At 47.3% G+C, this 25,465-nt stretch overlaps 1 protein-coding gene across 1 annotated transcript in view; it reads left to right on the forward strand.

The window, feature by feature from the left end:
* Window positions 1-6,102: 6,102 nt before the first annotated feature.
* EFHC2 (EF-hand domain containing 2) overlaps window positions 6,103-25,465 on the forward strand; it is a 369,754-nt gene continuing 350,391 nt past the window's right edge. Inside the window, exon 1 of the mRNA XM_069636501.1 lies at window positions 6,103-6,232. Coding sequence (XP_069492602.1) covers window positions 6,191-6,232 — 42 coding nt within the window. The 5' untranslated portion in view covers window positions 6,103-6,190. The remainder of the gene's footprint in view (window positions 6,233-25,465) is intronic.

The raw sequence follows: 25,465 nt of genomic DNA on the forward strand, positions 1-25,465 counted from the left end.
CGTTGGTTGTTCTCTTCACATTCTCTCTTGACCAAGTGTCATTGTAATTGTTTTTGGAAGTGCTCGGTCTGCAGGTGTCATTGGTTATTTTCACGAGATCATCGTGGGACCATCTCTTTCCATCATCCAATGTGACGGATTTGTCGTGGCAATGTATGACTTTTTGTGTAGATCTGAATTTGGATTCGCCCTTGAGTGTTTTCTTGGGTTCTCTGACACAGACCCAGTCTCCTTTCTGAAGGAGCATCTGTTTTACTCCGTTCTTCTGGTCGTAGTATGTTTTGTACTTCTTTTGCTTTTCCTTTATAGTTTTATGGATTTGTTCCATATCCACTTTTGGTTCCATGTTCATTCTTGCCTCACCAGTATCTAAGAAGATCCATGCTGGTCTCAGTTGGTTAGTTGTGGTTCTGCCTCGCATCAAGGTGAAGGGCTCTGAGTTAGTGGTGGAGTGTGGCGTTGTTCTATATGCGTGCAAGGCCTCTTTGAGGGTTTCTCTCCATGGCATGGCATTGGCTGTGGCTAGCTGGATGACACTTTTTATCAGTCTGTTCATTCTTTCCACCAACCCGTTGGACATTGGGTGGTAAAGTGATGTAGTGATGTGGTTGATGGAGTTTTTATCCAGGAATTCTTGGAATTCCGACGAAGTGAACTGGGACCCGTTGTCTGAGACTATGTCTCTGGGGTCACCTTCCCTGTTGAATATTTCAGTTAGGAAGTCAATGACCTTCTTCGTAGTTGCGCTGGTTTCCACCACAACCCACCCGGTCCATTTGGAGGTGTAATCAATGATTACAATGATGAATATTTTTACTGCCTCCAGATTTTCGAAGGGGCCCATAATGTCTATTGCCAGTTTTGACCATACATGTTTGGGTGTTTCCACAGGCTGAAGTGGGGTTTTCCTTAAGATTTTCGATTTGTCACTGAAAGCGCAAGCACTGCAGTTTTTTACTGTCTCTTCCGCCTCTTTCCACATGTTGGGCCACCAGTAGTTGTTCCTGATTCTGTTCTTTGCCAAACTCTTTCCCAGATGTCCTTCACGGGCTAGGTCAAGTAGCTTCTTTCTGAGTGCCACAGCTGGAATTACTCTACTTCCCCTAAAGATGTGATTTTCATTCATCGATATCTCATCTTTAAATGGTGTGAAGTTCGCCAACTCTTGTTCAATACCAACCCAGCCGTTCATCACAGCTCTTCTGATTTCCTGTTGTTCTGTGTCGGCTTTGGTGATGCGTGTCCATTCATCGGAGGGGATGGCAGGATTTATGGTGGCTATAATGTCCTCGTCTTGATCTTTGTTTTCGACGTCTTGTTTATCTTGAATGGTGGGTAGTCTCGAAAGACAGTCTGCTACTTGATTCTGTGGACCAGGATTGTAGTAAACTTGAAGATTGTATTGCCTGATGTCTAGAAACCAGCGCCTTATTCTCGGTGAGATAAGGTGTGGCATTTTGGATTGTAGGATGTTGACTAGAGGTTTGTGATCAGTCTTTAGGAGGATGGGTAGGCCTCAAATTAGATTTCTGAAACGTTGTAGGGCCCACTTGACAGCCAAAGCCTCTCTCTCGATGGTGGAATAGTTCAATTCAGCACCTCTTAGTACTCTGGATGCAAATGCGATGGTCACGATGTTGCCGTTCTGTTGCTGCTCTAGCACTCCACCAAGGCCGATCTTACTGGCATCTACTGACAGTATCGTTTTGGTTTTATGATCAAACATGCTCAGGGCTGCAGCTCGGTTGATGTCGGACTTGAGGTTCTCGAATTCGTTTTTGCATTCTGTGGACCATTCAAATCTGTTGGATTTCTTCATGAGTTTCCTCATGTTTGCCGTCTTGTTGGCATAGTTGCTCACGAATTTGGAGTAGTACTCCGTCATCCCTAAAAAACTTTTCAACTGGTCTTTGTTGGTGGGTTCAGCAAAACTCAATATTGTGTCCAGGAGTTTTTTCTTGGGACGGATGCCCCTGGCGTCGATGGAATGGCCAAGATAAGAGACTTGACTGCACTTTATGTTGCATTTCTCCAACTTGAGGGTGAGTCCACTTCTTTGGATTATCCGTAATACGCCCATTAGCTTGGCATCGTGTTCTTCCTCAGTTTTGGCTGATATGAGAATATCGTCCTGGAAACATTGTACTCCATCGAGGCCTCCGAAAAGATGCGACATGAGTCTCTGGAAGACTGCTGCGGTGGAAGCGAGCCCGAACGGCATTGTGTTGAACATGTATGCTCCCAAAGGTGTGACAAAGGAGGTGAGGGCTTTTGAGCTGTCGTCTAAAGCAATCTGGTGGTATGCTGAGGAGAGGTCCAAGGTGCTAAAAAAACTTGCCGATTCCATGGTCGAGAGAAGTTCAGATATGTTAGGAAGTGGGTGTCTGTCGACCCATATGTTTTTGTTTAGGTCCCTTAGGTCAACACACATCTGTATGGAATTGTCGGGTTTCTTTACAAGGACAATGGGGGCAAGCCATTCGGAACTCTCTATGGGTTGTATAATGTTCTCATTGCATAGACGTGTGAGTTCGTCCTTAAGTGCTGCTTTGGACCCAAAGGGGACTCCACGTACTCGATGGACCACGGGAACAGCACCTCTTTTCAATATGATTCTGTGTTGGAAACCTCTAAGCAGTCCGATTTTATTGCAGAACACTTTGGGGAATTGCTCAGCCAAAGTGGACTTGATGTCGGTTTTGTTTTTGAACACACTTAGTACGGGGATATCTTCTCCGGGGTGGATTCTCACTTGGAGGGCTGCTTGCTCTTCCCATCCTTCTACAGAAGATCCATTCTTGGCTACAAACAACTTGCAGTATGTTTGTCTGTCATGAAACCTGAGCTTGATCCATGTATACCCAATGATGTCGATAGGTGTCTTTCCATACCCTGTGGCTCTCACCAAAGAGCTCCGTAGATCATGTACCTTGCCAGAAAGTACTTTCACAAAGGTTTCGAGGTCCACCATGGTATAGGGGGACCCTGTGTCCACCATTACTTTCAAAGGTATGTCGTTGACATGCATGTTAACACATGGACCGCTTGATTCTTGGAAAGAAGTGACCGTGAGGATTTGCACTTGCGGGTGTGTCTGATGGACGGATAACATGCTGTGTGACATTTGGTCATAGTCCACTGTCTTCACGGACCCATATCTGTTGGCGGGTCGTCTGCTGCTGTTGTCAGACCTACCTGGTCTTCCTCGGTTGTTTCGGCAGACTTTGGCAAAATGGCCCAACTGGCCACATTTGTAGCATTCAACATTGTTAGCCGGGCACATTTTCCCAGCGTCGTGGCGTTTATACCACCCACACTTCTGACAGCGCGTGGGGTTTTGGTTGCTATAGGGTGATACTCTCCCTCTTCTGGAGTTTCCTCTGGTATTTTGAGGTGCGCTTCTCACAGCTGCTACTAATGTGTCATCTTGATCATAGCCAGAACTGCCTTCCACAGACTTCACCTCAACACCCTCTTTCAGGATCAGTCTCTCCTTCATGCAACAGTCCCCAAATTCCATACTCCTCACTATTTCAGTGGCTTGGTCTAGCGAGGGATTCTTTGTCTGCCATAGTTTTTGCTGTATGCGGGGATCGGCAACATTGAGCACAAGCTGTTCTCTTAAGTACTCGTCACTAACACCTGTGAATTCACACGTAGACATTAGTACTCTGAGGGAAGCTAGGTATGTATCGACTGACTCGCCCTTAGCCTGCTTCCGAGAAAAGAACTTGTATCTTTCTAGCACCACGTTTGTCTTGTTGCCGAAGTTTGTGGTGAGCTTGATCAAGGCAGTGTCAAATTTTCGATTGCCGTCTCCACCTGCACCATCTGGCTCCGGAAGCGCCCTGAATAACCTCAGGCCCTCGGTTCCTATGCAGTTCAGAAGGGTTGCTTCCTTGAGGTCATTATTAAATTTGCTTCCGCCTATGGCCCTAAGATATATCTGGAAGCCGTCAAGCCATTGCTCCCAAGGGCAGGTTGGGGTTCCAGGGCAGGGGAGAAACTTGGTGGGGAGAGGCACGTTTTGCATGACTGGGTGGTGAGGATGGTGGAGGCCTTGTGGGTTGAGCTGCGCTGCTGGTAAAGGAAGATTGGGGAGGCAGCGATGCGTTATGGCACTGTGGCGAATCTGTGTTATGGCATGACTAAGCAGCTGATGTTTGCTTTAAACAGTGTTGTCAGGTGAGTTCCGGAGGCTGTGTAGTGCTAAATCGTGTCACAGTCTATTGGATTTGACTTGTGATGTAATTCTCCCCCAAATGGGATGAACAGCTGGTGATCTCATATACTAATCCCTTAGATCGGTCGAGCACAGCTGATAGGGATCCACGGCGTTGTTGCCGTGGCAATAAGGCTGGTCCTGCCCAAAATGGCTGCACGCACAGCACGCAGAGGTCCTTTCCTCTAATTGCTGTTGGCTGGCGAGTCAAAGGATGCGCGCTCGCGCAAAGCGCCCGTGGCGGAGTAATTGAGTTTATGGCCCAATAATAGAAATGGTACCTCTTATGTCGTCTCTGTGGTGGTGCGGCTGCCGGCGGCTCCTTCTCTTTCGGGGCAGCGGAGTCGGGAAGGTCACAGTGATGGAGGGCTGCCGGGGGGGCCGCCGAGGCTGCCGCCGTCGCTGGAGAATGGCAGAGACGCGGGCAGGGGGGCTCCGGGGGCCAGCTGTCGCTCACAGGGGGAATATCCCATCCTCGTCGCCAAGTGAAATAAAATGATGCGGAGGCGAGGTGAGTGGGGAGTGAGCTTTATTTTACGGCCCCCGGAGACGAGGGCTGTCAGTAGATAATGAGCTCTGGCGTTCCATGTGGAACCTCAGGCTAAAACATTCTCTATTCCAAGTGGAATGGAGTGATGCATAACATTATAACATTATACATTGGAGTTTCTACGAGCCTCTATCAAAGGCTGAAACTCCTAGTAATGTTACTTTCCATGATGTCACTTCTGATGATGTCTATGCAGATCAATTTGGTGGGCATACATGTCTTTCGTTGGGTAGGGCCCCGGAAAACCCAAGACACACTTTGAAGAGAAATCGAACTGCTCAGTCCCATTATGCATTGCAGTCCAATAGTGTTTTTACTTTTTCATGCTGTGTTTGTTTTAAAAGTATTTGTGCAACTAAACTTAAAATAAAAGTGGATACGGTTAGTGGAAAAGGGTGGCACACAGGGGTGGACTGACCTATAGAGAACTCTGGAGATTTCCCGGTGGTAGGCCTCTGCAGCCTGGGCCTCTTTTGTGTGCTAACCTGTCATTTTCCCATAGGGAAAGGGTTGGGCTTGCTGAAAATATGTAATGTGGTGCCACTTTGAAAATTATTTCCAGGGCCTCTTTTGGTTCCCATACACTCCTGGAACCGGGCGCAACACCCACTACTACTGATGCACCATCGTACCTAAAGTGTCCCGCAAAACCATTTGGTAAAGTACTGTAGGATACCCTAATGTTAACGGTTAAAGTGCCTAATTTCTTACAGTTGAAACCTGTGGTAGTACTAGTAGGCGTTGTGATTGCCCCTCAGTCGAAGGCACGCACTGACTTTTGTGCGACATTGTCAGTGACAGGGACCCCATTTGGAAGTTCTGAGTAGCCCTCATTTTCAGTGTACATATGAGCAGTTTCGTGAAGTGGACGCCTACGCCAACACCATGCAATTGGACACCCTAGGAACCGTCCTTTCCTTTGAAATATTAGCTAAAACACGTAGAGAAATTGATGGTGGCAGCGCGGCTCCCTCTCTCTGCCCCGCAGGATAATATATATTTTCTTCAGAACTATGCCAGTAGTTGTTTTCGGAAACAATGGGAAGCCCCGACAGCAGAAAACTGAAGTCACTCAGAACGCCGTAATCAATGTCTATTTACCAATACCAACATATAAGTATGAATAGAGTTGCTTTAAATTACAATAAAATCCCGTGGGTCACGTGGGTTTACAATAAAAAGGAAGAGGTAGACTACAAGAACTTGAGACTCGGTGCCCCGCCTCCTTCACTGTGACATCCACGCTGTCCCCTCTGTGACGTGTCCGCCACATGGCTAAACAACGCCCCCTTCTCTCGGTGTGAAGTTCGTTCCCAGGCAACAGGGCCAAACAATGCGGTCTCCATAGAGCCGCGACTGTCGCTGCTGGGAGCCCTCAGTGCTTCTCTGCACAGTGGCGAGTGCGGATCGGCTTCAGCATGGCACTACCACTCCTGCCAGGAAATTCCTTCAATAGGAACGTGAGTACCACAAGCGGCTTAGTGCCAGGCGCCTAGTCCTCGTTTGTGTGATGCGGTGGGAGGTGAAGGTGGGGTGGTAGGTGCTGGTGTGGTGGGGTGCCAAAACATGAAGCAGGAAACATTCAAGAGTAGAATCCTGAAGTTGTCCCATAATGGGTGTCGGTAGCTCACAGCTCAATGTTTCTTCTTTCATTCTGATACGTGTTTTTGCCATTGTAAATGCGGGACGATATGTCAAAGAAGGATAAGAAAAATAGGTGGACTGGAGAGTGGCCCGTGTCCGACACAAGACACCCTGAGAGCTCTTCTAAAGCAGGGCAGCTTGTTGTGCTCATATAGTTAAATATATATCTTTCTTGGGGGAGGGGTCGGGAGTTTGGGGTTTAAAGCACGCAACAATGTGAACTCGCCTAGCGCAGCTCGGTTAATTAGATGCTCTATCCGTGAATGTGTATTAGTCCCATACACAGAGTCTCAGACATTAACTCTTCGTCCTTCATCTTCGTTCCAGTATTTACTTCTGGGTGATCTGACCACCGAGCTAGGAATCAGGTGTCATACCTATATGCGCAAAGAAATGTTTTACACCATTGTAGTCCAGTTTTCAAATCACACAAAATCCATGCGTGTACACATTTTTCTAGACTCGCTGCAACTGTTATGCTAACATGGCACAATGCATTAGCTTTAAAAGTCTCACTGACATCTTCATCCATGATAGTCACAGAATGATGAGCAGCAAAATAACACCGGGGTGAGCATTTTGTTCATATAGAAAGCAAGCATTGGCAATGCCAACCGGTTTGGCTTTTCTGTAGGCATGGCAAAGGCATTTGCCGGTGACTGTCGTAGTGGTATTACCTGTCCATCGATTATACCCAGAGGTTTGTAAGCGCAAACCCAGGGATCGAACCTGTGTTTCTTCACTTTGTCTTTCTTACAAGACGAGCATGTTGCCCATGAGCTATCCTCCTGAGACAATGGTAGCAACATGGTGTGAGTACCTGGGCATATAATCACAGTGCATTGCAAATGCCTAATACTTGTACACAAACCAAAGATGTTAGCTTTGCCAAGGCTTGTTTTTAACAGGACTTCAGTGAAGGACACACATAGTGCTTATAAATCGAGTGGCTGAAGGGTGACGTGGTTAAGACATTTTTATCACACCATGGTAGGGCTTGATAAAGCTAGTGATGAAGCTAGCTCAAAAAGATAAACAATAGGCTGTGTTTTGGGTGGGACAGAACAGGAAGTGGGGTGGAACGACCATAATGATTAGAATGGAAGTTAATGGGGTTGGTAAATAATGAAACAACGCCTACAAGATTTGTACCCCATCTCGTATGCCATTTCTCCCTACCTGTATTCTAATTCAGTAGTTTAGTAATCAAAACTAAAAAGGAGAGCATCTTAATTTTTGGCTCCAGGAATGTAGCCATCAAAGGGCCACCTTATCTACAGAACAATGTTATGTTAAGACGAATATAGAAAGCACAACCTTTCGTCAATAAAGGCATCATGGCGCTAGTGAACTAAGAGAAGAGCAGCTAAAAGAACCAGAGAGAAAAATCAGAACAGAAGGGTTTTGAGTTGACGTCGAAACAACAGATGGTTATCAGTCCCACAGAGGGAGCATGGCAGATTGTTTCAAAGGATTGCTGCAGCCACCAAGAAGGCCCGTCCTCCCACCCGCGAGCGCTTAAACCTAGGCACCATCTTAAAGCTCGGGCGGGCATATAAGGATGGAATTTATCCTGAAGGAACTCTGTACCCAATCCATAGAAAGAATGGTGGGCGATGCAGAGGGCCTTAAAGTCAATGCGGCGAGCCACCGGCAACCAGTGGAGGTAGCGAAGAACTGGCGAAACGCAGAGGGGTGCCTGTGGCAGCCCTGACTGAGGAATTCTGCAGCACCTGGAATCTGTTAAGCAGATAGAGAGGCTGAGCTAAATACAACGAGTTGCAATAGTCGAGCATGCCAAAGATGGAAGATGTTACCACAGAAACTGGAAGATGCACTGGCAAAAAAGGAAGAACCTTCTGGAGAATTTTGAGTTTGAAGTAGCTATTTTTGGAGACCATGTTGACTTGGGCTTCTGCCGAAAGAGACACAGAGATTTTACAGCGCAGGTCCTTCACCACTGCAACAGGGGTCGGAAGCGGACCCAGGGATGTGGGCCAGAAGGCCTGTGTCTAGAAAGAGATAGATGAAAGGGGCCGGGCCACCAGAACGTCTGTTTCGTCAACATTCATCTAGTTTTGATTCATCCATCTACCCACAGACTGCAAACAGTGACGCAGACGAACAGCTGCGTCAGCTGCTGCCAGATCGAGATGCACGACAATTTGGGTATCGTCGGTGTAAGAGTAGCAATGGAAACTATGGGACTGGATGAACCTGGCCAAAGGCTGAATGTAGACATTAAACAGAATAGCAGAAAGAGCATAACTCTTGGGAACCCCACAAGTAATAGAGATAGGATCAGATTGAAAAGGACAGAGATAGTGACTGTAAGTGGTTACCAAGAAAGGATCCAAACCAGGATAAGACCCAGGCGGTGATAGCAGCACTTGCCAGTCGAAGAAGCAGGTTGGGGTGACCAACGGTGTCGAAGGCAGCCGAAAGATCTAGAAGGATCAGCACCCCACCCTGATCAGACAGTCGAGTAATGTCGTCCATGACTGACAAAAGCACCCACTCAGTACCTCACCCCGGTCTGAAACCAGATTGAAAAGGTTTGAAGAAAGATGACTTTTCCAAGAAGGAAGAAAGTAAGGGAGAGACCAGTGATTCCAAGAGCTTCATGAGAAAAGGTAATAGAGAAATTGGGCGATAGTTAGCGGACAGAGTGGTATCCAAAGTGTTTTTTTAAAAAAGTGGAATCACCAATGCGTGTTTAAGAATAGCAATGATGAAAGCTGATGAGAAAGATTGTTTGACTGCTCCAGTCACGGCAGGCACAATGGCTGCAATTATCGTTTTCACAGTGGAAAGTATAATGGAGTTCAGTGGTGAGGCTGCCCTCATCTTCTGCATTGCATTAATAATATCCACCGGAGAAAAAAGTGGGGAAGCTGACCAAGAGGACAGCGCGTCTCTATTTGGAAAGAAGTCACCCTGAGTAGGAGGTGACACAGTCGGAGAGACAATCTCCTGGCGAATGGCCAGAACAGAATTCTATCAAGAAAGTAAGTAGAAAGAGAGTCACATAAGGCTTGTAGGGTGGGGACAGAAGCATCCTTAGTAATTGAAGAAGACAGTTACATGACAATCTGAAAAAGCTCCTTGGGGTGATTCAGAGCAGCTTCTACACGCTTAGTGAAATTAAAGCATTATGTCTAAAAATAGCTTTATGGTAGATTGCAAGTGAACTGCAGAATAGGGCTCTTAAATCAGCACACTACACAGCCCTCCATTTCCTCTCAGTCTGCCTGCAAAGTTCAGCTAACTGAGGAGCAAACCAGGGCTGGGCGAGAACGTGGGCGGGAGGGCCTCAAAGGAGCTACATTATTGACTGTGAGAGTACATATCTGAGAAACCCAGATCTGTGTCAACTTATGACATACAGGCATTGGCAATCTGAGCCGAGATCTCAGCAGAGTGACTCAGATACCATTTGCGCCAAGACAGGCCTTGCGCAGGCCTGGTAACAAACATCACCGTAGTATTCATAGTGAAAGGTAACAAAAAGTGGTCAGTCCAGAGAACAGGAAGGGCAGGGAAAATGGTGACCAGAGTAGAATCTGCGAACTTTAAATCAAGTGTGTTGCCAAGATTGTGAGAAGGCTGGAGAACCAGCTGGGAGAGGCCTAAATCCTCCATGGCAGCTAAAAAGCTCACGGTGGACTTATTAGTAGGGTCACTAGGATGTAAGTTGAAATTTCAAGTAATACAAATATTAGTAAACCTTCATTTTAAATTAGGCCCCATCTCAGTAAAGGCCAGAGGAAGGAGGAATCAAATGTAGGAGAATGATAAACTATAAGAACATGAAAGGCCTGTGAGGCTGAGAAGACTAGGCGTTTCAGCATCGCCTCCATTTTGAGAGAGTGCACAAAAGGCACTATCACACAGTTAAGATTGCTAAATAACTGCTAGACCACCGCCAGGCCCCAGTGAACCTCTATGCTGACAACACATTTTATAATTAGCCAGAAGAGCTTGCACAATGTCTGACGAAATATTCACAGCGTTGGAGAGCAATTTTGAGATGTAAAACTTAGAAACATACAGTTTGAAAGCAGCACGTGTAGTTGCGCATATACCTCACAGAGAGGCCACAGATGTTTCTAGGCCTACATAACATTTCATTGCTGCAACCAATCTTCAGTTTCTGTAAATACAATGTTTGTCTGCATCTCTCTGGCAGCCACACACACGTAGTACCAGTAGTGATTGCAATGCCCTATTAAGCTCAAAAAGGGCACTTTCACTACTATGTCCATTAAAGGATAAAGTCAGATGTAACTCTTACACCTTTATTACAAGTTTGGCAGTAATTCTAACGGAATTACTGCCAAACGAATTTACCGTTGCGTAACTCGTCCCAGAAGATTTACTGTAGCATTACGAGTTGGACAATGGGCCTCCATGAGGCAATCGTTGGATTTACAGCGGGTGGTAATTCTGCTGTGGTAAAGTCAATTATTTTTTTTGCTGCTGGAGGTAGATCTTCCACTTCAAGACCAACCGTATAATTTGGGGGTGCTGTAAACAGGGCAGACATTTTGTGACTACCAAAAAAGTGGCAGCAACGGAACTACTGTCACTTTTTTACTGCACCGCTGAACTTGAAGTGAGTCTGTGTTTCGCAGCTTCCTTGCAGTGTCAGGGCCAGGGCTTTAAGTGGGCTCGCGCCTGCCGGGGCTGGGCCCCGGCAGTCTTCGAAATCTCGTTTTGAGGCGAGGTCCTGCAGGGCCCGACTAATCTGCCCTGGCAGCCCCGGCCACTACACGAGAAGGCTTTTTTTCTAAAGACTGAATCTCTCGCTCGTGTGCGAAAGCTTCAGGCTTCAGAAAAAAATGCCATAATGGTGGCGCCGCACCTGCGAGGCATCCCTTCAAGCAAGAGATGCCCGTGGGCCGGCGCCACCATTATGGAGAAAACGTGAGGCCGCTCAGGGGCATGTAGTGACATAATTTCTCTTACTTATGCTTATTTGCTTGTATATGGTGTGACCAGTACAAAATGTGTTCCAAAAGTTGAAATAGTGTAATGGCTAGTGTTATCGTGGTGTGCCTCATGCTCAATATTGGCTTAGACCCGTGCATGCAAAGTGGCAGATTCAATATACATTACAAGTATTTGAATAGTACAGTGTTATCTCAGTGGCCATTATGATTGATAGTTGCCAATCATTTGAGCTTACACACCCACTATTGCTATCATCAGTGTCTTATGCTCACACCCATTAGGGGTTATGGGGGCAGTGTTTGTGAGTATTGGCTTTGGCAGGTTGTCTTCTGGCACTGTTGCTCTGATTGCCAGGCTCAAAGATCTATGTTCAAACCACAGTTTTTTTTAGGTTTAGCATCTTCAAGTGCTTGATCTCCCACTCTCTTCTCTGTGTGGTATTCAAGAGGACACATTTCAATACCATCACTATCAATCCTGTAGTCTGTGCCTGCCCTCTGAGAAGTGGTGACCTATTGGTGTTCCCGTTTTGTGGTTCAACATGATGTTGTTAATGCAGGTTCATTCTTCCTCATAGTTCCTGGCAAGGCTCATCAACATATTCCATTGCAAGCTTTCTTGCATTGAATGGGCGATTTGCAATTGTATGTCCCTTACATCTTTACTGTTTGGTTATGTGGGGTTTACCGCAGGTTTGGTGCAGATGTGTTGTCAGCTTTTGTATCTTCTAATATTGCATAAGTGTGTTCTATGTCTTATTAGTTCTTAATCTGGTAGAAATGCACTTATGATGGTACCGGGCCAGATTTTATTATTGCGTGGTTGCAATTAAGGGAGTTTCCATGAATATGCCTTGCAATATAAATATTACATATAAACTAAATGCTTACTATGAAAACCACATTATTGTACATATTTTACTATCAGGCTACGAATAAATTGGACTGCTGCTAGGTTAAGGCTCAACAAAAAACACCTGTCTGAAAGTGTTTGAAAAAAATGGTGATAGTGTTTTTTGGATACGTTTTGTTATTCAAGTTTTATTTTCTCTTACATAGTATATATGGGCAAATAAAAGTTAAATAATCATCAATAAAGTATGAATCCCATCCATGGCAGTGGATGGACCTGCAAAGATGACCTCTCCTCACATCTTCCTGTTTCTTATCCTGTCTTCTGGACGGGAACTTTGAGAATGCTACCAGGTTTCACCTCTGTAAAACTGCAGTGGTTCAGTGCGCAGGGGTGTTGCAGCGCTTGAGTGTCTAGAAAGGTCCTACAGGACTCATAAGTACCATCCACCCTTACCCTGCTTGGCTTGAGCTGGCCATGGCATTGGGAATTCTTTCACATGTGTGCTACGCGGCCCCCTGTGCGATAGGCGTCCCACTGTCCCAAGCATAATGATGCCAAATGGTTGCAAAATTATTCAGCCCCTGTCAGGCTGTGGCATGAGTGTTTCCCCAGGCATGGCCGTTTCTTAGCTTGCAGGTGCATCATTAGGTGGGGTCTGTACACGCAAGGCCCCTCTCTTCATGTTTCTCCTTTGTAGTAGCATGTGCTGTATTCTGGGTCGGCGCAGTTGCCAGAACAATGCAGGTGTGCATTCAGGAGATTTTTTAAGTAACTGCTCTAAGGGTGCAGAAGTAAGACTCTGACACAAAGGGGGTCATAGTGTTGGCTATACACTTTTATTAGGAGATAAAAAGGAAAAGAAACCCTACCTCACCCTGATTCTAAGAGGGGTTTCCCTGCCTCAACTGAAATAACTAGTGTCAGAATGTCCAAAGCAAAAGTCCCAATGTCCGGTGTCAAAATCCTAAATCTGTCCCTAGCACACTAAACTAAATTAAAGGAGATGTCTTTTTGTTCCAGATGGTTCAGCCATTCCTTGGCCTGTGGGGAAAATGTCTCCCTTCCCCTTGTTGTATGCTGTACAGAACATCCTGGACACATTTCTGAAGCTAAAGGGGGTCCTTGACCCTGGGGTGAAGACCTGGTTCCCTCTCACCAGGTTCTGCGGTGAAGAAGAGCAACCTGGGTATTTCCCAAGCAGTGGTGGGTCCCTGACTCTCGTGGGCAGACCTGGTTTCCTCTCACCAGGTACTGCGATGAAGAAGAGTAGCCTGGATGCTTCCCAATCTGTGGTTGGTCTGTGCCCTGTTGGGTAGGCCATGTTCCCTTTCATGAGGCACTGTGAGGAAGAAGAGTAGCCTGGGTGCTTCCCAAGCTGTGGTGGGTCCTTGTCCCTGGTGGGCAGACCTGGTTTCCTCTCACCAGGTACTGCGACGAAGAAGAGTAGCCTGGGTTGTACCCCTCATACTGTGGTGGGGGATACAGGCTTTGTTCACTAACCTACCAAGCACTGCACGAACGGTTCAACAAGTCCTTGTTCTCTTTATTTGGGTGCAAAATCTGATCTTAGTTTTCATCTCCCAAGGCTTGGTTCACTCTTCTGCCAAGCAGTAGTACCACTTTGTGTTCTTCTGATAGCATTAGGGTCCCATACCCTTCTTTCCGAATTGATCACAACCTCCTTGAGCCTCCACCACCTTACCGAGCACCCGCGCACCTTGTGGTGAGGGCTGCATGGTTGTCAGCTCCATGGCGGCCGATGGACTTGTTTGCGAGGCACCAACACCTTCTTGGAGCTTCCCGTGCTCTGCGGACTAGCATGGCCTCAAACTCCCATGCTTCCTGGGTCTTTGGGGTGTCCAGTCCGGTTATGGGCTGTACGGTCCTTGCATCCTGGACCACCCTCGGACCCTCTTCCCTTCTTCTTGGCGTCCCAGTGAGCACCTGTCTGCACGTTGGGTTCTTGCTGGCTCTCGTGGTTCCTCCAGGGAGGGCTTGAAAATGTGTCAAGTCCTTCTTTGGTTTTTATCCTGTTTCTGCTAATCAATGTCTCTGAACCACTAGACTGGTAACAGTGGTTCCAATGGTGATTCAGTATTGCTCCCACCTCCTCCTCGTCTCAGTACTAAGTGAGTGCTGATATGGTAACTCACTAGGAATCTTCCTAGTCTCAGTACTACGTAGGTGCTGATGGGGTAACTCACTAGCAATATTCCTTGTCTCAGTACTTTCTATATGGAGTGTGTTAGCAAAGTACACAAGGGGTATTAAGGTAGAAGTGAAGATGAATGAGGTGGTGGGGAAAGCTGACATGCCTGTCAAGGACTGAACCAAGAGAGGACCTGTTTAGGGGACCTCTCCCCAAGCTATGGGGGAACATTGTGCAGAAGCTGATCTTCATCAAGGCACCCTGGAAGTCAGTCCCAAAAGGCGGTCGACCGGAGACGGGGTCCTCCGAGAAACATTGAAGTAAAGCACCAGGACATTGAGGCGGTCGACGTCCATCACAGTCGACCAGGGTTTGGAGGATTTCCATGAACGATGGAAGCCTGTTGAGTCATGTTGCCCGTCATGTTGCCCAGAAGCGGGTACAGCTTGATGCTGTGCTGCTCGGTGACTGGAGCCGCAACAATCCCCCATTGCCTAATAACATTTAAGCCAAAGACTCCCTTGCCATCACCGTCAACCACTTTTCCCGCCAGAGAAAGGCGAGGTCGCTGACGACCGTGGAGAATCCACCAGTGCATTTCCTGCCGCCTGAAATCCACAAAGTTGCCGATGAGTGAAGAGCCAGCTGTGGTCGAGTCCCGACCGTCGACACCAACCCCGGCACCCAACGCCCGTTGCCGGTCATAAGCTCATCAACGAGTTCTCTTTGCGGCACCGACCTCTGTCATCAGGGTGCAACGCACACCTTGTCTATGCACGACGTCTGCGATCGATCATCAACGAGCACCACGGAATTCGAAGCTGCTCTCCCGACGACAGTGTTCACATTTTCCTCACAGCATCTCAACGACAATGACTTTAAAGGGAGTCCGCTCACGAGGAATTTGTCGATGAGCCGTCGACGAACCTGCTAGCTCAGGTACATTGGGTTAGTGGAACATTTTCGACCAGGAAACAAGACTATTTAAGCATATATGGACTGGGCTTGTTAATACACTTTATTACAGGTTGCCCATGTGGGGGGATCCTCACACAGAACTGTGTCTTAGTAATTAAAGTACTATTCTGCCATTGTTTAACCTAACTTGTCTTCCTTCCTATGTCCTACGCTGATACACATGACTGTTTGATTTCTATGCCATTAGAAACTGTCAGCATAAGTGCATTTTAAAGGAGTCAATAGTTAATAGTGGTACCACATAGACATTGTATATATTTGCCATATTAGATTTGCCAAAGTACAAAGTGTGTTATTTAACTGTGTATATATATTGAACCTTATTTATATAAAGAACTGTCTTATCACATGACATAGTGTGTGGACATTCCTTTGTGGGGGGTTTGGGGACTTCACTGTACTTAAGAACCAGCCTGCATCACATCCTGAGAGCTTAAGCCTTGGTTGTTCGTCCATTCTACCATTTAGAGAATCTTGGCTGGGGTGCTCTGTGTTTCTACTCTGCCATATAGAGGGCAGGAGTACAGATACCTCCCCCCCACCCCCGACCCCAGTCTTTACACTGTTCACTTGAAGAACAACAATGTAACCCAGCCCCCTTTTTCATGAATGGGGAAATGTCTACAGAGAAATCATGGGAGCCCTTCTAAAGCCATCCCAGGTCAAAAAGTGAGATCCAGTTTTTTCCCTTAACCAGACAAGCCATCATACCCGTTAAAGGAAAAATGGAAAGTAATAAATACCAACTTATTTTCCCTCACTTCTGTCAAATCCCACGTTGGGATAAACTAATCATTTCCCTAGAGCTCAAGGCAGAGGCACCCATCGACTCTGTTATGTATCTCATGCCCCTGAGTGAGACCAGACAGAAGAGGGGGATTAAAATATTACCCCTTTTGGCTAACAGAGAAGAAATACAACTTGCCCTGTTAAATCTGTCAGACAATCTGATACAGGTTAGGAGAGGTGAGTTGGCCAGACTCCTAGTTTATGAGACCTTGTTCCAACTAGGGTGCTGGGAAAGATTTGGGGAAAAACCAACAGGGGTCCAAGGTTTTCTTTTACATGACCCTAAATTGGAGACTAAAACAATCCCTATCTCTAGTTCCCAGCTAACCGGGGTCAAGACCCCTAGGAGGATCTTTGGGTGAATTTTCATACCTGGAGGTCCCTCGTTCTCTAAGGTCCAGATACTTTGGCAACCTTTAGTTAAAAAACATTTTTCTCACCCTTTTGGAAAAGGAAGACGAAAATACCACTTTATCTGTGAGGATGTTTTTTCTCCTGCACCCTCGACTCTCATGAGAAATAGGTTAAATGTATTGAGAGATAAAGGAACATGCTCTCCAAGGCCAAGTACAATAAGCCCAAAAGAATCCATGCCTCCTACCATAGGGACTCCCTTTTGTGGGTTATTGAAACCCAGTGGGGATAAGAAGGGAGAAATAGTTGATCTGTCCAAACTTCCTTTAGAAGCTCAATCCTTAGAGAGTCCCAATGAAACACCATCCCCTTTGATAAAATCAACTAATGTTCTTCTTACCTCACCATCATCTAAGGACAAGAAATGTTATTCTTGGAGAATGTTTGGTCATCCCACAAGGGAATGCCCCTTGAACCAGATGACCTGCTCCAATCAAGAGTGTATGCTGGATTGCTTGGACCAGTACTCTAGTTATTCCCTAGGAGTATATCCAGGTGAAATACCCTGGTCCAACCAGCATAGGGGAAGGGTATGTAAAGAAAACCAAGGGTATTTTTCCAACAAACCCCTTAGAATCCTCTTTTGGGGTGACCAAATAAGGGTAATCGCTGTTGGGTCCAGAACTAGAGAGGGAGAAGGAGTCTCAAGGTGAGGCATGGGATCCCCCTTTCCGTAACACCCTCCTACCCGACATTCCCTCGGTTACCATACATCACTTCAAAACCCATACCGTTACCCCCTTCCCAATTCCAACAAGTACCAACACGGTAGAGTGGCTTAGGAGAACCGGGAAAAGGAAATCACATATGCCACCCCGCGCCCAACAACAGCCTCGTATGCCCTTTTCCCGACAATATTTTACCATAATATTCTAAACCCATTAGTTAAAACCACAATTCCCATAATTCCTCCCCTCTGTTCTTGGCTAAAGCCACTGAGACGAGGAGGGGAGAGATTGGGAGGATGAAGATTACCAACAGGGAACCACAGACACAGACAACAGACCCTCCCCTTTCTGCAGCAGACTGACCCACTAATAAGGCCAGGCCTCCTTCTTTAATTACTTGCACCTGACTTCACTTGTCTCTCCCAGGCAGTATTAAAGGCAGAGCAGGAAAGCACACTGTGAGCGAGTTGGGGATACTGGAAGGTGCTGGGAAGCAGGAGAAAGACCTAGCGAGCTGCAGAGACCCTGGGAGACTCGCCTAAACACTAGCCTTTTTACTTGAGAGGAAACTGCAGTGTGGAGGAGGGAACTGTACCTCCAGAAGGCAAGACCAGGGGCAGCTGGGTTTGCCTAACAGCCATTGTCCACAGTGAAACTCCTCCCCTGGGCCAGGCAGGCGAACCAAGGTCTCTGAGGGGCAGGTGGAGAGACCCTGACCTCCGATTAACATCCCCTTTTAGCTCTTGCAGCTCCCAATGCCATTAAGGGTAGCTGTGAAGTGGGAGCGAAATTTGCTGAGTGCATTCTGGGAATAGAAGTCCCAAACCCCTTCTTTACGAATTGTAAACTTTGAAAGGGAGCTCAAGCTCGGCTGAGGGAAACCTTCTTAGGGAGCAGTGAAACGAGAAAAGAAGGCTCAAACCTAGCTGAGGAAAGTCTTCATTTGTGAGCCTTGAAAGCTGGAAAGGCAGCAAAGCCACCTGACCGAAAACCTTGCCCAACAAATCAGCGCCAGTGAACACAGCCGGTGAGTCGGAGAGACTGATAGCAGACCGGACTGTGTACGATCTACGATCAAGGTTGCAAGCGGCAACATTTTATGAAGAAAGATGAGGCGTATGTGATTGAACTTTGTGAAATCAAAATAGATACCAGATACAGAGTGGTCCGGCGCCACGTGGGTGCTCACTCTAAGGTCTCTGTTTGGTATCCATCTGAGTGTGTGAGAATAATTGAAGCGTGAAATCGCAGTAGTCCTGCAAATGGGTCAAGCTAAATCCTGTGCTATTCGAAAATCTTCGGAAGCCAATATGAAGTGAAATTGGTCTGAGCCTGGCTGAGGTAGACTAATTGTATAAAAGGAGATCTGAGCCCAGAAGATCCGTGGTGAACCGTGAGTCACCCGAGAAGATATTGCTGTGGCAAGTGTGAACCGACTGAGGAATGCCTGCAAACTAAAATTGGTCTGAGCCTGGCTAAGGGAGACCAATTGTATAAAAGGAGATCTAAGCCCAGAAGATGGGGATTTGGGGTGTACCGTGGGTCACCCGAGAAGCTATTGCTGTGGCAAGTGTGAACCCGACTGAGTGATGCCTGAAATCTAATATTGGTTGGACTGGCTGAGGGAGGCTAATTCTATTTTTAAAAAAGGATCTGAGCCCGGCTGAGGGGGATCCGGGGTGAAGAGTAAATCACCCGACTTGAATATTTGGAAAGGAACTTTTTTCATTGTTTTTAGAGACTTGAGCACAGAAGGCCTGGATGTTGGTAAAAGGAACTGTGTCCTCGTGCCGAAGAAGCCCAAGAGTGTGCTATGCTCGAGTGAACCGCCTTGTCCCGTGCTAAAAACATGTTCAAGGGAGGCCAATGGCCTGAACATCCTGACTTATAATTTTAGGAACACTTCTTTCTTTTTCATCAACATTACCCCACACTATTTGTAGCTTAGCATTAAGGATTGGCAATAGTTTATTTTAGTATAGGCCCTTTTTATTTGACGAGACTCCACTGGGACTGTATTTTTGTTATTTGATGTTGTAGCTTGCTCCCATCTTAGATTTAGGATTAGATAGGCGTTTTTCACACCCTTGATGAAGTTCAATAAACACCCTTGAACTGTGGTCACTTGTGTCTGTCTTACTTTGATAGCATGCCTTCCTTACAATATGTACAACTAATTCCTAGGTGTACAGGGTATGAGAGAAAACATTTGGAGCAATTGGAAATAACCCTCCTGATGCTGTAACTATTTGTGTGAAAAACCAGATTGCGCCTGAGACCATGTTAAATGCCAAGTCCTCAGCCTGCGTAACAAGCGAACAGCGCAAGCACAGAATTATGGGGAAATGATACCCCTGACTCCTTTTCAGGGAGCACCTTCCCCTGCAGAGTCTGCATAAAATGCAGAACAATAATTCAAACAACACTGCCCCTCTTCCCCATATCAGGCATCCCCTGAGCGGGCAGAGGGTGCAACAACACCAATACCTTTCACACAATCACATTGTTAACGATGGTCCATCCGCTGAGCAAAAGCAAAGGGACAAATACTCTAGAAGTCGTTTTATGGGCATCGGTATGTGCGCTAGAATGATTCAGACAGACAGGAGATGTTATTATAACTCCAAAATGACACGTATCTACATATATGTATGAAGCAAAATCCACCTGAGCAGAGTGCAGGTCCTGAGCTGGGCCTGTGGATCGCAATGCTCCCGTAGAACACATCAGAGTCCTCCCACCTTCTTTTTGTGGCACTTGAAAGCAGCAAGTTAGAGGACTGGAAATACGGCCCTACTGTCAAAAGTAAGGGGCCATGTCAATTCACCATGACAGTTGACAGGTCGTGTACCCATTGTGCATATTCCCCTTTTTCATCCAAATACATTTCAAAATGAACAACACTATTTTATGTTAGATGTATCTGGACCTGGGATTGCACCCACAGTGCCCAGCATTTCCCTGGTTCCAAGGTAGGATTGTTGCCACTAAACTATTCTCTGAGCTGGTTCAGAAAACACGCTACTTAATAATGGAGTGCTGTGTACCAGAGAGCATGGTGGTCTGGAGTAACTGGTCTTGGGTGCACTGATGGTGACAGGCCTGGTTAGCGTGGGTAAGAAGAAAAGGAATATGCACTGTGATGTGGCTGGGCCTAGCGCACTGCGTGTAAGCATGGGCCCCGCCAGTGAACAAATCACACACATACACACTAGATTGGGGTCTACTCAGGAATCCTGTTTGCGCGGGCATCCCAATCTTTTATTTCCAATGCTGCCTGATGACGTGGCTCGTCATCACGCACTCCTGTACTTTGCTCTACACCACATCTCTCCCCAACGTCCATTATAACAACAGCTGTCTGCACGATGTCCGGACGCATTTGTGCGGATGAAACAATGACAAACACAATGTCATCTTTCAGTCCATTTATATAGGACGAACCCTCTTAGCTTTGTGGAGGGTTGCAGCCTTTCCCTCAGTGAGTACCGGGACTTGTTCTCCTGGGCTGTCTCCGGGCTATTTTCTTGAGTCTCTGGCCTCTCTGAGTTAGATTCGAGGGGGTCCAGGCTCATGGACGAGGGCTGGTGTGGTGTCCACCTCCTCACAGTCCCTTGGCTGTCTTGGTGTCTTGGGAGAGGTTCTTTGGTTGGCCGTAGCTTCAGCACGTAGGATCTCCTCCCTCCACATGGTTGGTGGCACTTGCCTGAAGTGGGAGGCATTCCGGGTTACTGTCTCTTGGCCTCTTCTCGCTGTCACCATTCCGTGGTCTTTGGCAACCACTGTCCACAGGGTTGCTTCATAGGATAGTGCTAACTTCGCCTTGTGAGACCGGTTCTGGACTAGCACCGTTCTTCCTGTGGTTATGTTGCTGTGCACACGTGAGGAGACGAGTGGGGCATCTGCCGATAGGTCAGCAGGAATCCGTATACCTCAGGTAACCACGGTGCTCGCTGGTCTTTGGCAATGAAGATTACTTTGTTTAATGAGGCCATGAATCGTTCCACATCCCTGTTCGATTGGGGCCAACAGGGGGTGATTCTGTGGTGTTGAATGTTCATGTTGTCCAAGTAGCCTCACAGCTCTCGCAGTATGCCTTGTTTGCGACTGAGCAGAAATCCACGCTGATTGCGTCCCATCTCTGCTGACTGCGTGGAGGGTTGCAATAGGTTCTGGTGGTCCATTGAGATGATTGACACGCTGCACAGGCTCCCATGAGAGCCATTACCTTTTGCTGCATATTTAGTAGCCACACCTGTGACTTGAAGAACACCTGTGTCTTGACAACGGCGTGATGGCCTTAGTGGGCTAGTCTTAGTGCACGTTCTTCTAGGGTTGCTGGCAGGAGAATGCAATGTCCTTTCAATACAATCCCTTTTGGGGAGACCGATAGTTCATGATGTACCCCGAACAGGCTTTGCAATAGTTCTTGGGGTGATGAAATCTGGTTGGATGTCGTCATCAGGAAGTTTTTCCATTCTCCTGATATGACCGATTCTTTCTCTCATTGCAAGCATGGATCTTGTGCCGTCTCGCTCTGGATCTCCTCTAGCTTCATGCGCATCACACGGGCACACGCAATCACATGGCAGACATGATCGTCTGTATCGCATCTTGTCCTGCTCGTGTGGTCGGTCGTGGATGCGGGAGAGGTTATCAGTGGGGTTATCTTTACCTGCCCGGTAGAGTACTTCGATATCAAATGGTTGCAGCTGGAGCATCTAGCGCTCCAACTGTTCTGGGGGGTGAGGGGCCGAGCCTTTGAAGATCAGCACCAGTGGCTTGTGGTCCATGTAGATCGTGACATGGTGCCCCAGGAGGTACACTTAGAAATGGCGGCACCCCCAGAGAATGGCAAGAGCTTCACACTCAACATGGCATAATTCTACTCCGCCCTCATCAGTGCTCTGGTGGCAAACGCAATGGGAATGTGTGAACCCTCTCTGGTTTGTTTGATTGAGAACAGCGCCCAGCCCTACGGGGCTTGCATCAACCAGCAACTCCGTCTTGCGGGTTGTGTTGAAGAATGCCATGATTGTGTTGGTCATAAGGGAGTCTTTTATCTGCTGAAAAGCGTGTTCATATTCTTGTTCCCAAATCCACAGAGTGTTCTTTTGGGTAAATTCCCGAAAAGGGGCTGCGATGGTTGCTAGGTCCGGAATAAACCTACTGCAGTAGGATGCCATCTCCATGAAGCTCTGGACTTACGTGGCTGAGGTTGATGGCTGGGCACTTTTGACATCTGCCACCTTGGCAGGGTCGGGCAAGACTCCTTTTGCATTGAACACGTACCCGAAAAAGGATAGTTCTGGCTTGTTTAACTCACATTTTTCAGCATGTAACGTCAGGCCTGAGTCTTCTAGTCGGGCCAGCACCGTGGCTAAGCCTATGTTGTGCTCTTCTTCCGTGGTGCTGTACACAAGGATATCGTCGCTTACATTTGTGGAGCCTAGCAGGTCTTGCAGTATTCGTGGATTTTATTTTGAAAAACTTCCGCCGCATACGAGATGCCAAAGTTGAGTCAGCGGTATCTTCGGAGCCCCAGGTATGAGGAGAAGGTTGTTATGTATCAGGACTCTTTGCTTTGGCCAGCTGAATTTGATGATAGCCAGAGCGGAGATCCAGCTTGCTAAAAACTGTCGCTCCGGTTAGGTCTGCAATCAGCTCGTCGATAGTGGGCGTGATGTGGCACTCACGCCCAATGACTTGGTTTGTTCAATGCAGAATTGTTCTGCGTTCGGCTGTTTTGGCTTCTTAGTGACCACCATCAGGGAGACCCAGAGGGTGGTTCCTGATGTCTTCTCTATGATTTGCTGGTCTTCCAGCTTCTTCGCCTCCACTGCTGCTGGCATGTGGAAAGGAACCCAGTGGTGTTGGGCAACTTTCGGCGCTCGATGGTAGGGTCAATGTGGAGCGTGACAGTTTGATTTTTGAGACATCCAATCCCTTTGAACAGATTTGCGTGTTTGGCCAGCAGGGTGTCAGTGGCTGGCCATTGCAATTGAAAGGCAAAGTGGATTAGTTTTAACTTCTCTGCCGTTCTGCAGCTTAGCAGCGTCTCAACGCCGGTGTCTATGACATAGAATATCATGCAGCATGTTTCAGCATGGTAAGTGATGCTGGCTTTGAACGACCCTAGTACTGGGAGATGTGCTTTGCTCCCATAGGCGTAGAGCCGGATGGTCCTGTGCTGCAATGGGGGTTTGTTTGGCACTGTGTTGTACTTGCTCGCCGGTATCACGTTCAAAGTGCCATCTGTGTCGATGACTACGTTCGTCGGCGTGTCATTCATGAGCACCATGTAGGTTGGCTGACCATTGCATTTTGTTCTTTCTTTGCCTTTGTGTGGTCTTACTGCTGATATGAGATGTATCTGCTTATTTCCTGGGCTTGGTGTGATGTTCAGGGGACGACTCTTCCTCTGATTGTTCACTCCTGTCACCATCACTCTCACTGGTGCTTGGGTCCTGCCCTACGGTCCTGGCCTTTCCTCTTCTGTATGTTTGGCGGTTTTATCTTGGCTTTGACCTTCTCTAGAGGGTAATCTTCTGGGGTCTTGGTGTGGTTTGGCGCTAAGGCAGATCGAGGCTAAGTGATTGAGCTTGCCACAATTTCGGTATGTTGCGCCGACGGCTGGGCATGGCTCCTTCCGATGCCAGGGTCCGTCGCACCTCTTGCATGGCTGATGTGGGTAAGTTGCTAGTGCTGGTGCTTGCCCGCGGGAGCAACCTCTTGCTTCTATTGTGGCCACGTTGGCTCTCGGCCACTTTGCATCGATGGGCAGCCAGCTTATTGCTGCTTCCATGGCTGCCGCCTGGGAGACTGTTCTCTCTCCCTGACGCCCCATCTCTAGGGGTAGGTTTATTTCAGGCAGTACATCTCTCCTCAGTTTTTCAGATGAGATGCCATGAATCACCTGCTGCCTCACTGAAAATTCTTCATTGGGGAATTCACATCCGAGTGCCAGCTCGCAGATTCTGGTGTGGAAATCATTGATGGGTTCCGGCAGTCTCTGTCTCAGTAGACTTAGTTGGAACCTTTCGTAATCTGGATTTAGCTGGGGTCGGAATTTCCCATTCAGTGCTGTTCTGGCTGACTGATAATCATCTTTGTTACCACTGTTTGGCCGGGTGTTGAACAGCTGCAATGCCTAGGTTAAGCATTAGTAGAGTGCTTTTCTCCTCATCCGTTGTGATTCTTCTTGACTTGAGGTGGAGCTCAAATTGCTGCAGCTACAGTTCCCACCAAAGGGTGGCGCCTTCTGCATGCGGGTCAAACGCCTTTATAAGCAAGTCTTGTGCTGAGTCCTGTCATGTGTGCCTCCTCTCCGTGCATCTGGGGGACTGGGAGACTCTCCGGGGGAGCTGGGCCTGCTCTGCTGTGCGGGTGTCGACTGCCGCTCTTGTGCCAACTTTGCTGTGGTCTGTCACTGTAGGTGCTGGAGCGGGTGCTACCACTGGCGGGGTCCAGAAACACCGTCCTCATTGCCAATGTGATGTGGCGGGGCCTAGCGCACTGTGTGTTAGCGCAGGCCCAGCCAGTGAATAAACTACACATCTCAATAGATTGGGGTCTACTTGGGAATCCCGTTTGCATGGGCTTCCCAATCTTTTATTTCCAAATCTGCGGGATGACGTGGCTCGTCATCACACTCCCCTGTACTTTCATCTACACCACATGCACCAGGGAAGGGAGAGGCAATGGTTTAGCGGCAAGGCAGAACTACCACTGTGCAAACACAGGCTTGTGTCAAAGGAAGGAAGAAACGAACGAACGAACGAACGAACGAACGAACGAACGAACGAACGAACGGACGAAAGAATTAACTAGGCATACCTGAGAACTTTCCGTGATCTGACTTCTGCAGAGCTATAATTACACCAGAGTTTTCCCGCTCACAAGCAAAGAATGCAAAATACAATTACCACAACAGGTGAGCTTTGTAACAAAATGCAACCCATGGCTAACAACGTATTCTGAAAAGGATAGACACCATCATCACACAGTAAACATCAGTTGAAATGAAAGGCAAGCGTGCTGCAGTTAAATTGTTTTCACAAAAGTACATACATAACTTAAAAACTCAGTTCAAACCAGCATGTACGGTAATGAGTTTTCAGAATTTACAGAAATTAGGGGTATGTATCCGATGTCAGGAGCTGCAGAGGGCAGGGGTGCAACAAGATTAACATTTCTGCAGGAGGGCTAATCCTTCAAATGTTGGCAGGGGGGCTAACTTCAGA

Source organism: Ambystoma mexicanum, chromosome 7p, assembly GCF_040938575.1.
Source record: "Ambystoma mexicanum isolate Mex_15411 chromosome 7p, UKY_AmexF1_1, whole genome shotgun sequence".
Lineage (NCBI taxonomy): Eukaryota > Metazoa > Chordata > Amphibia > Caudata > Ambystomatidae > Ambystoma > Ambystoma mexicanum.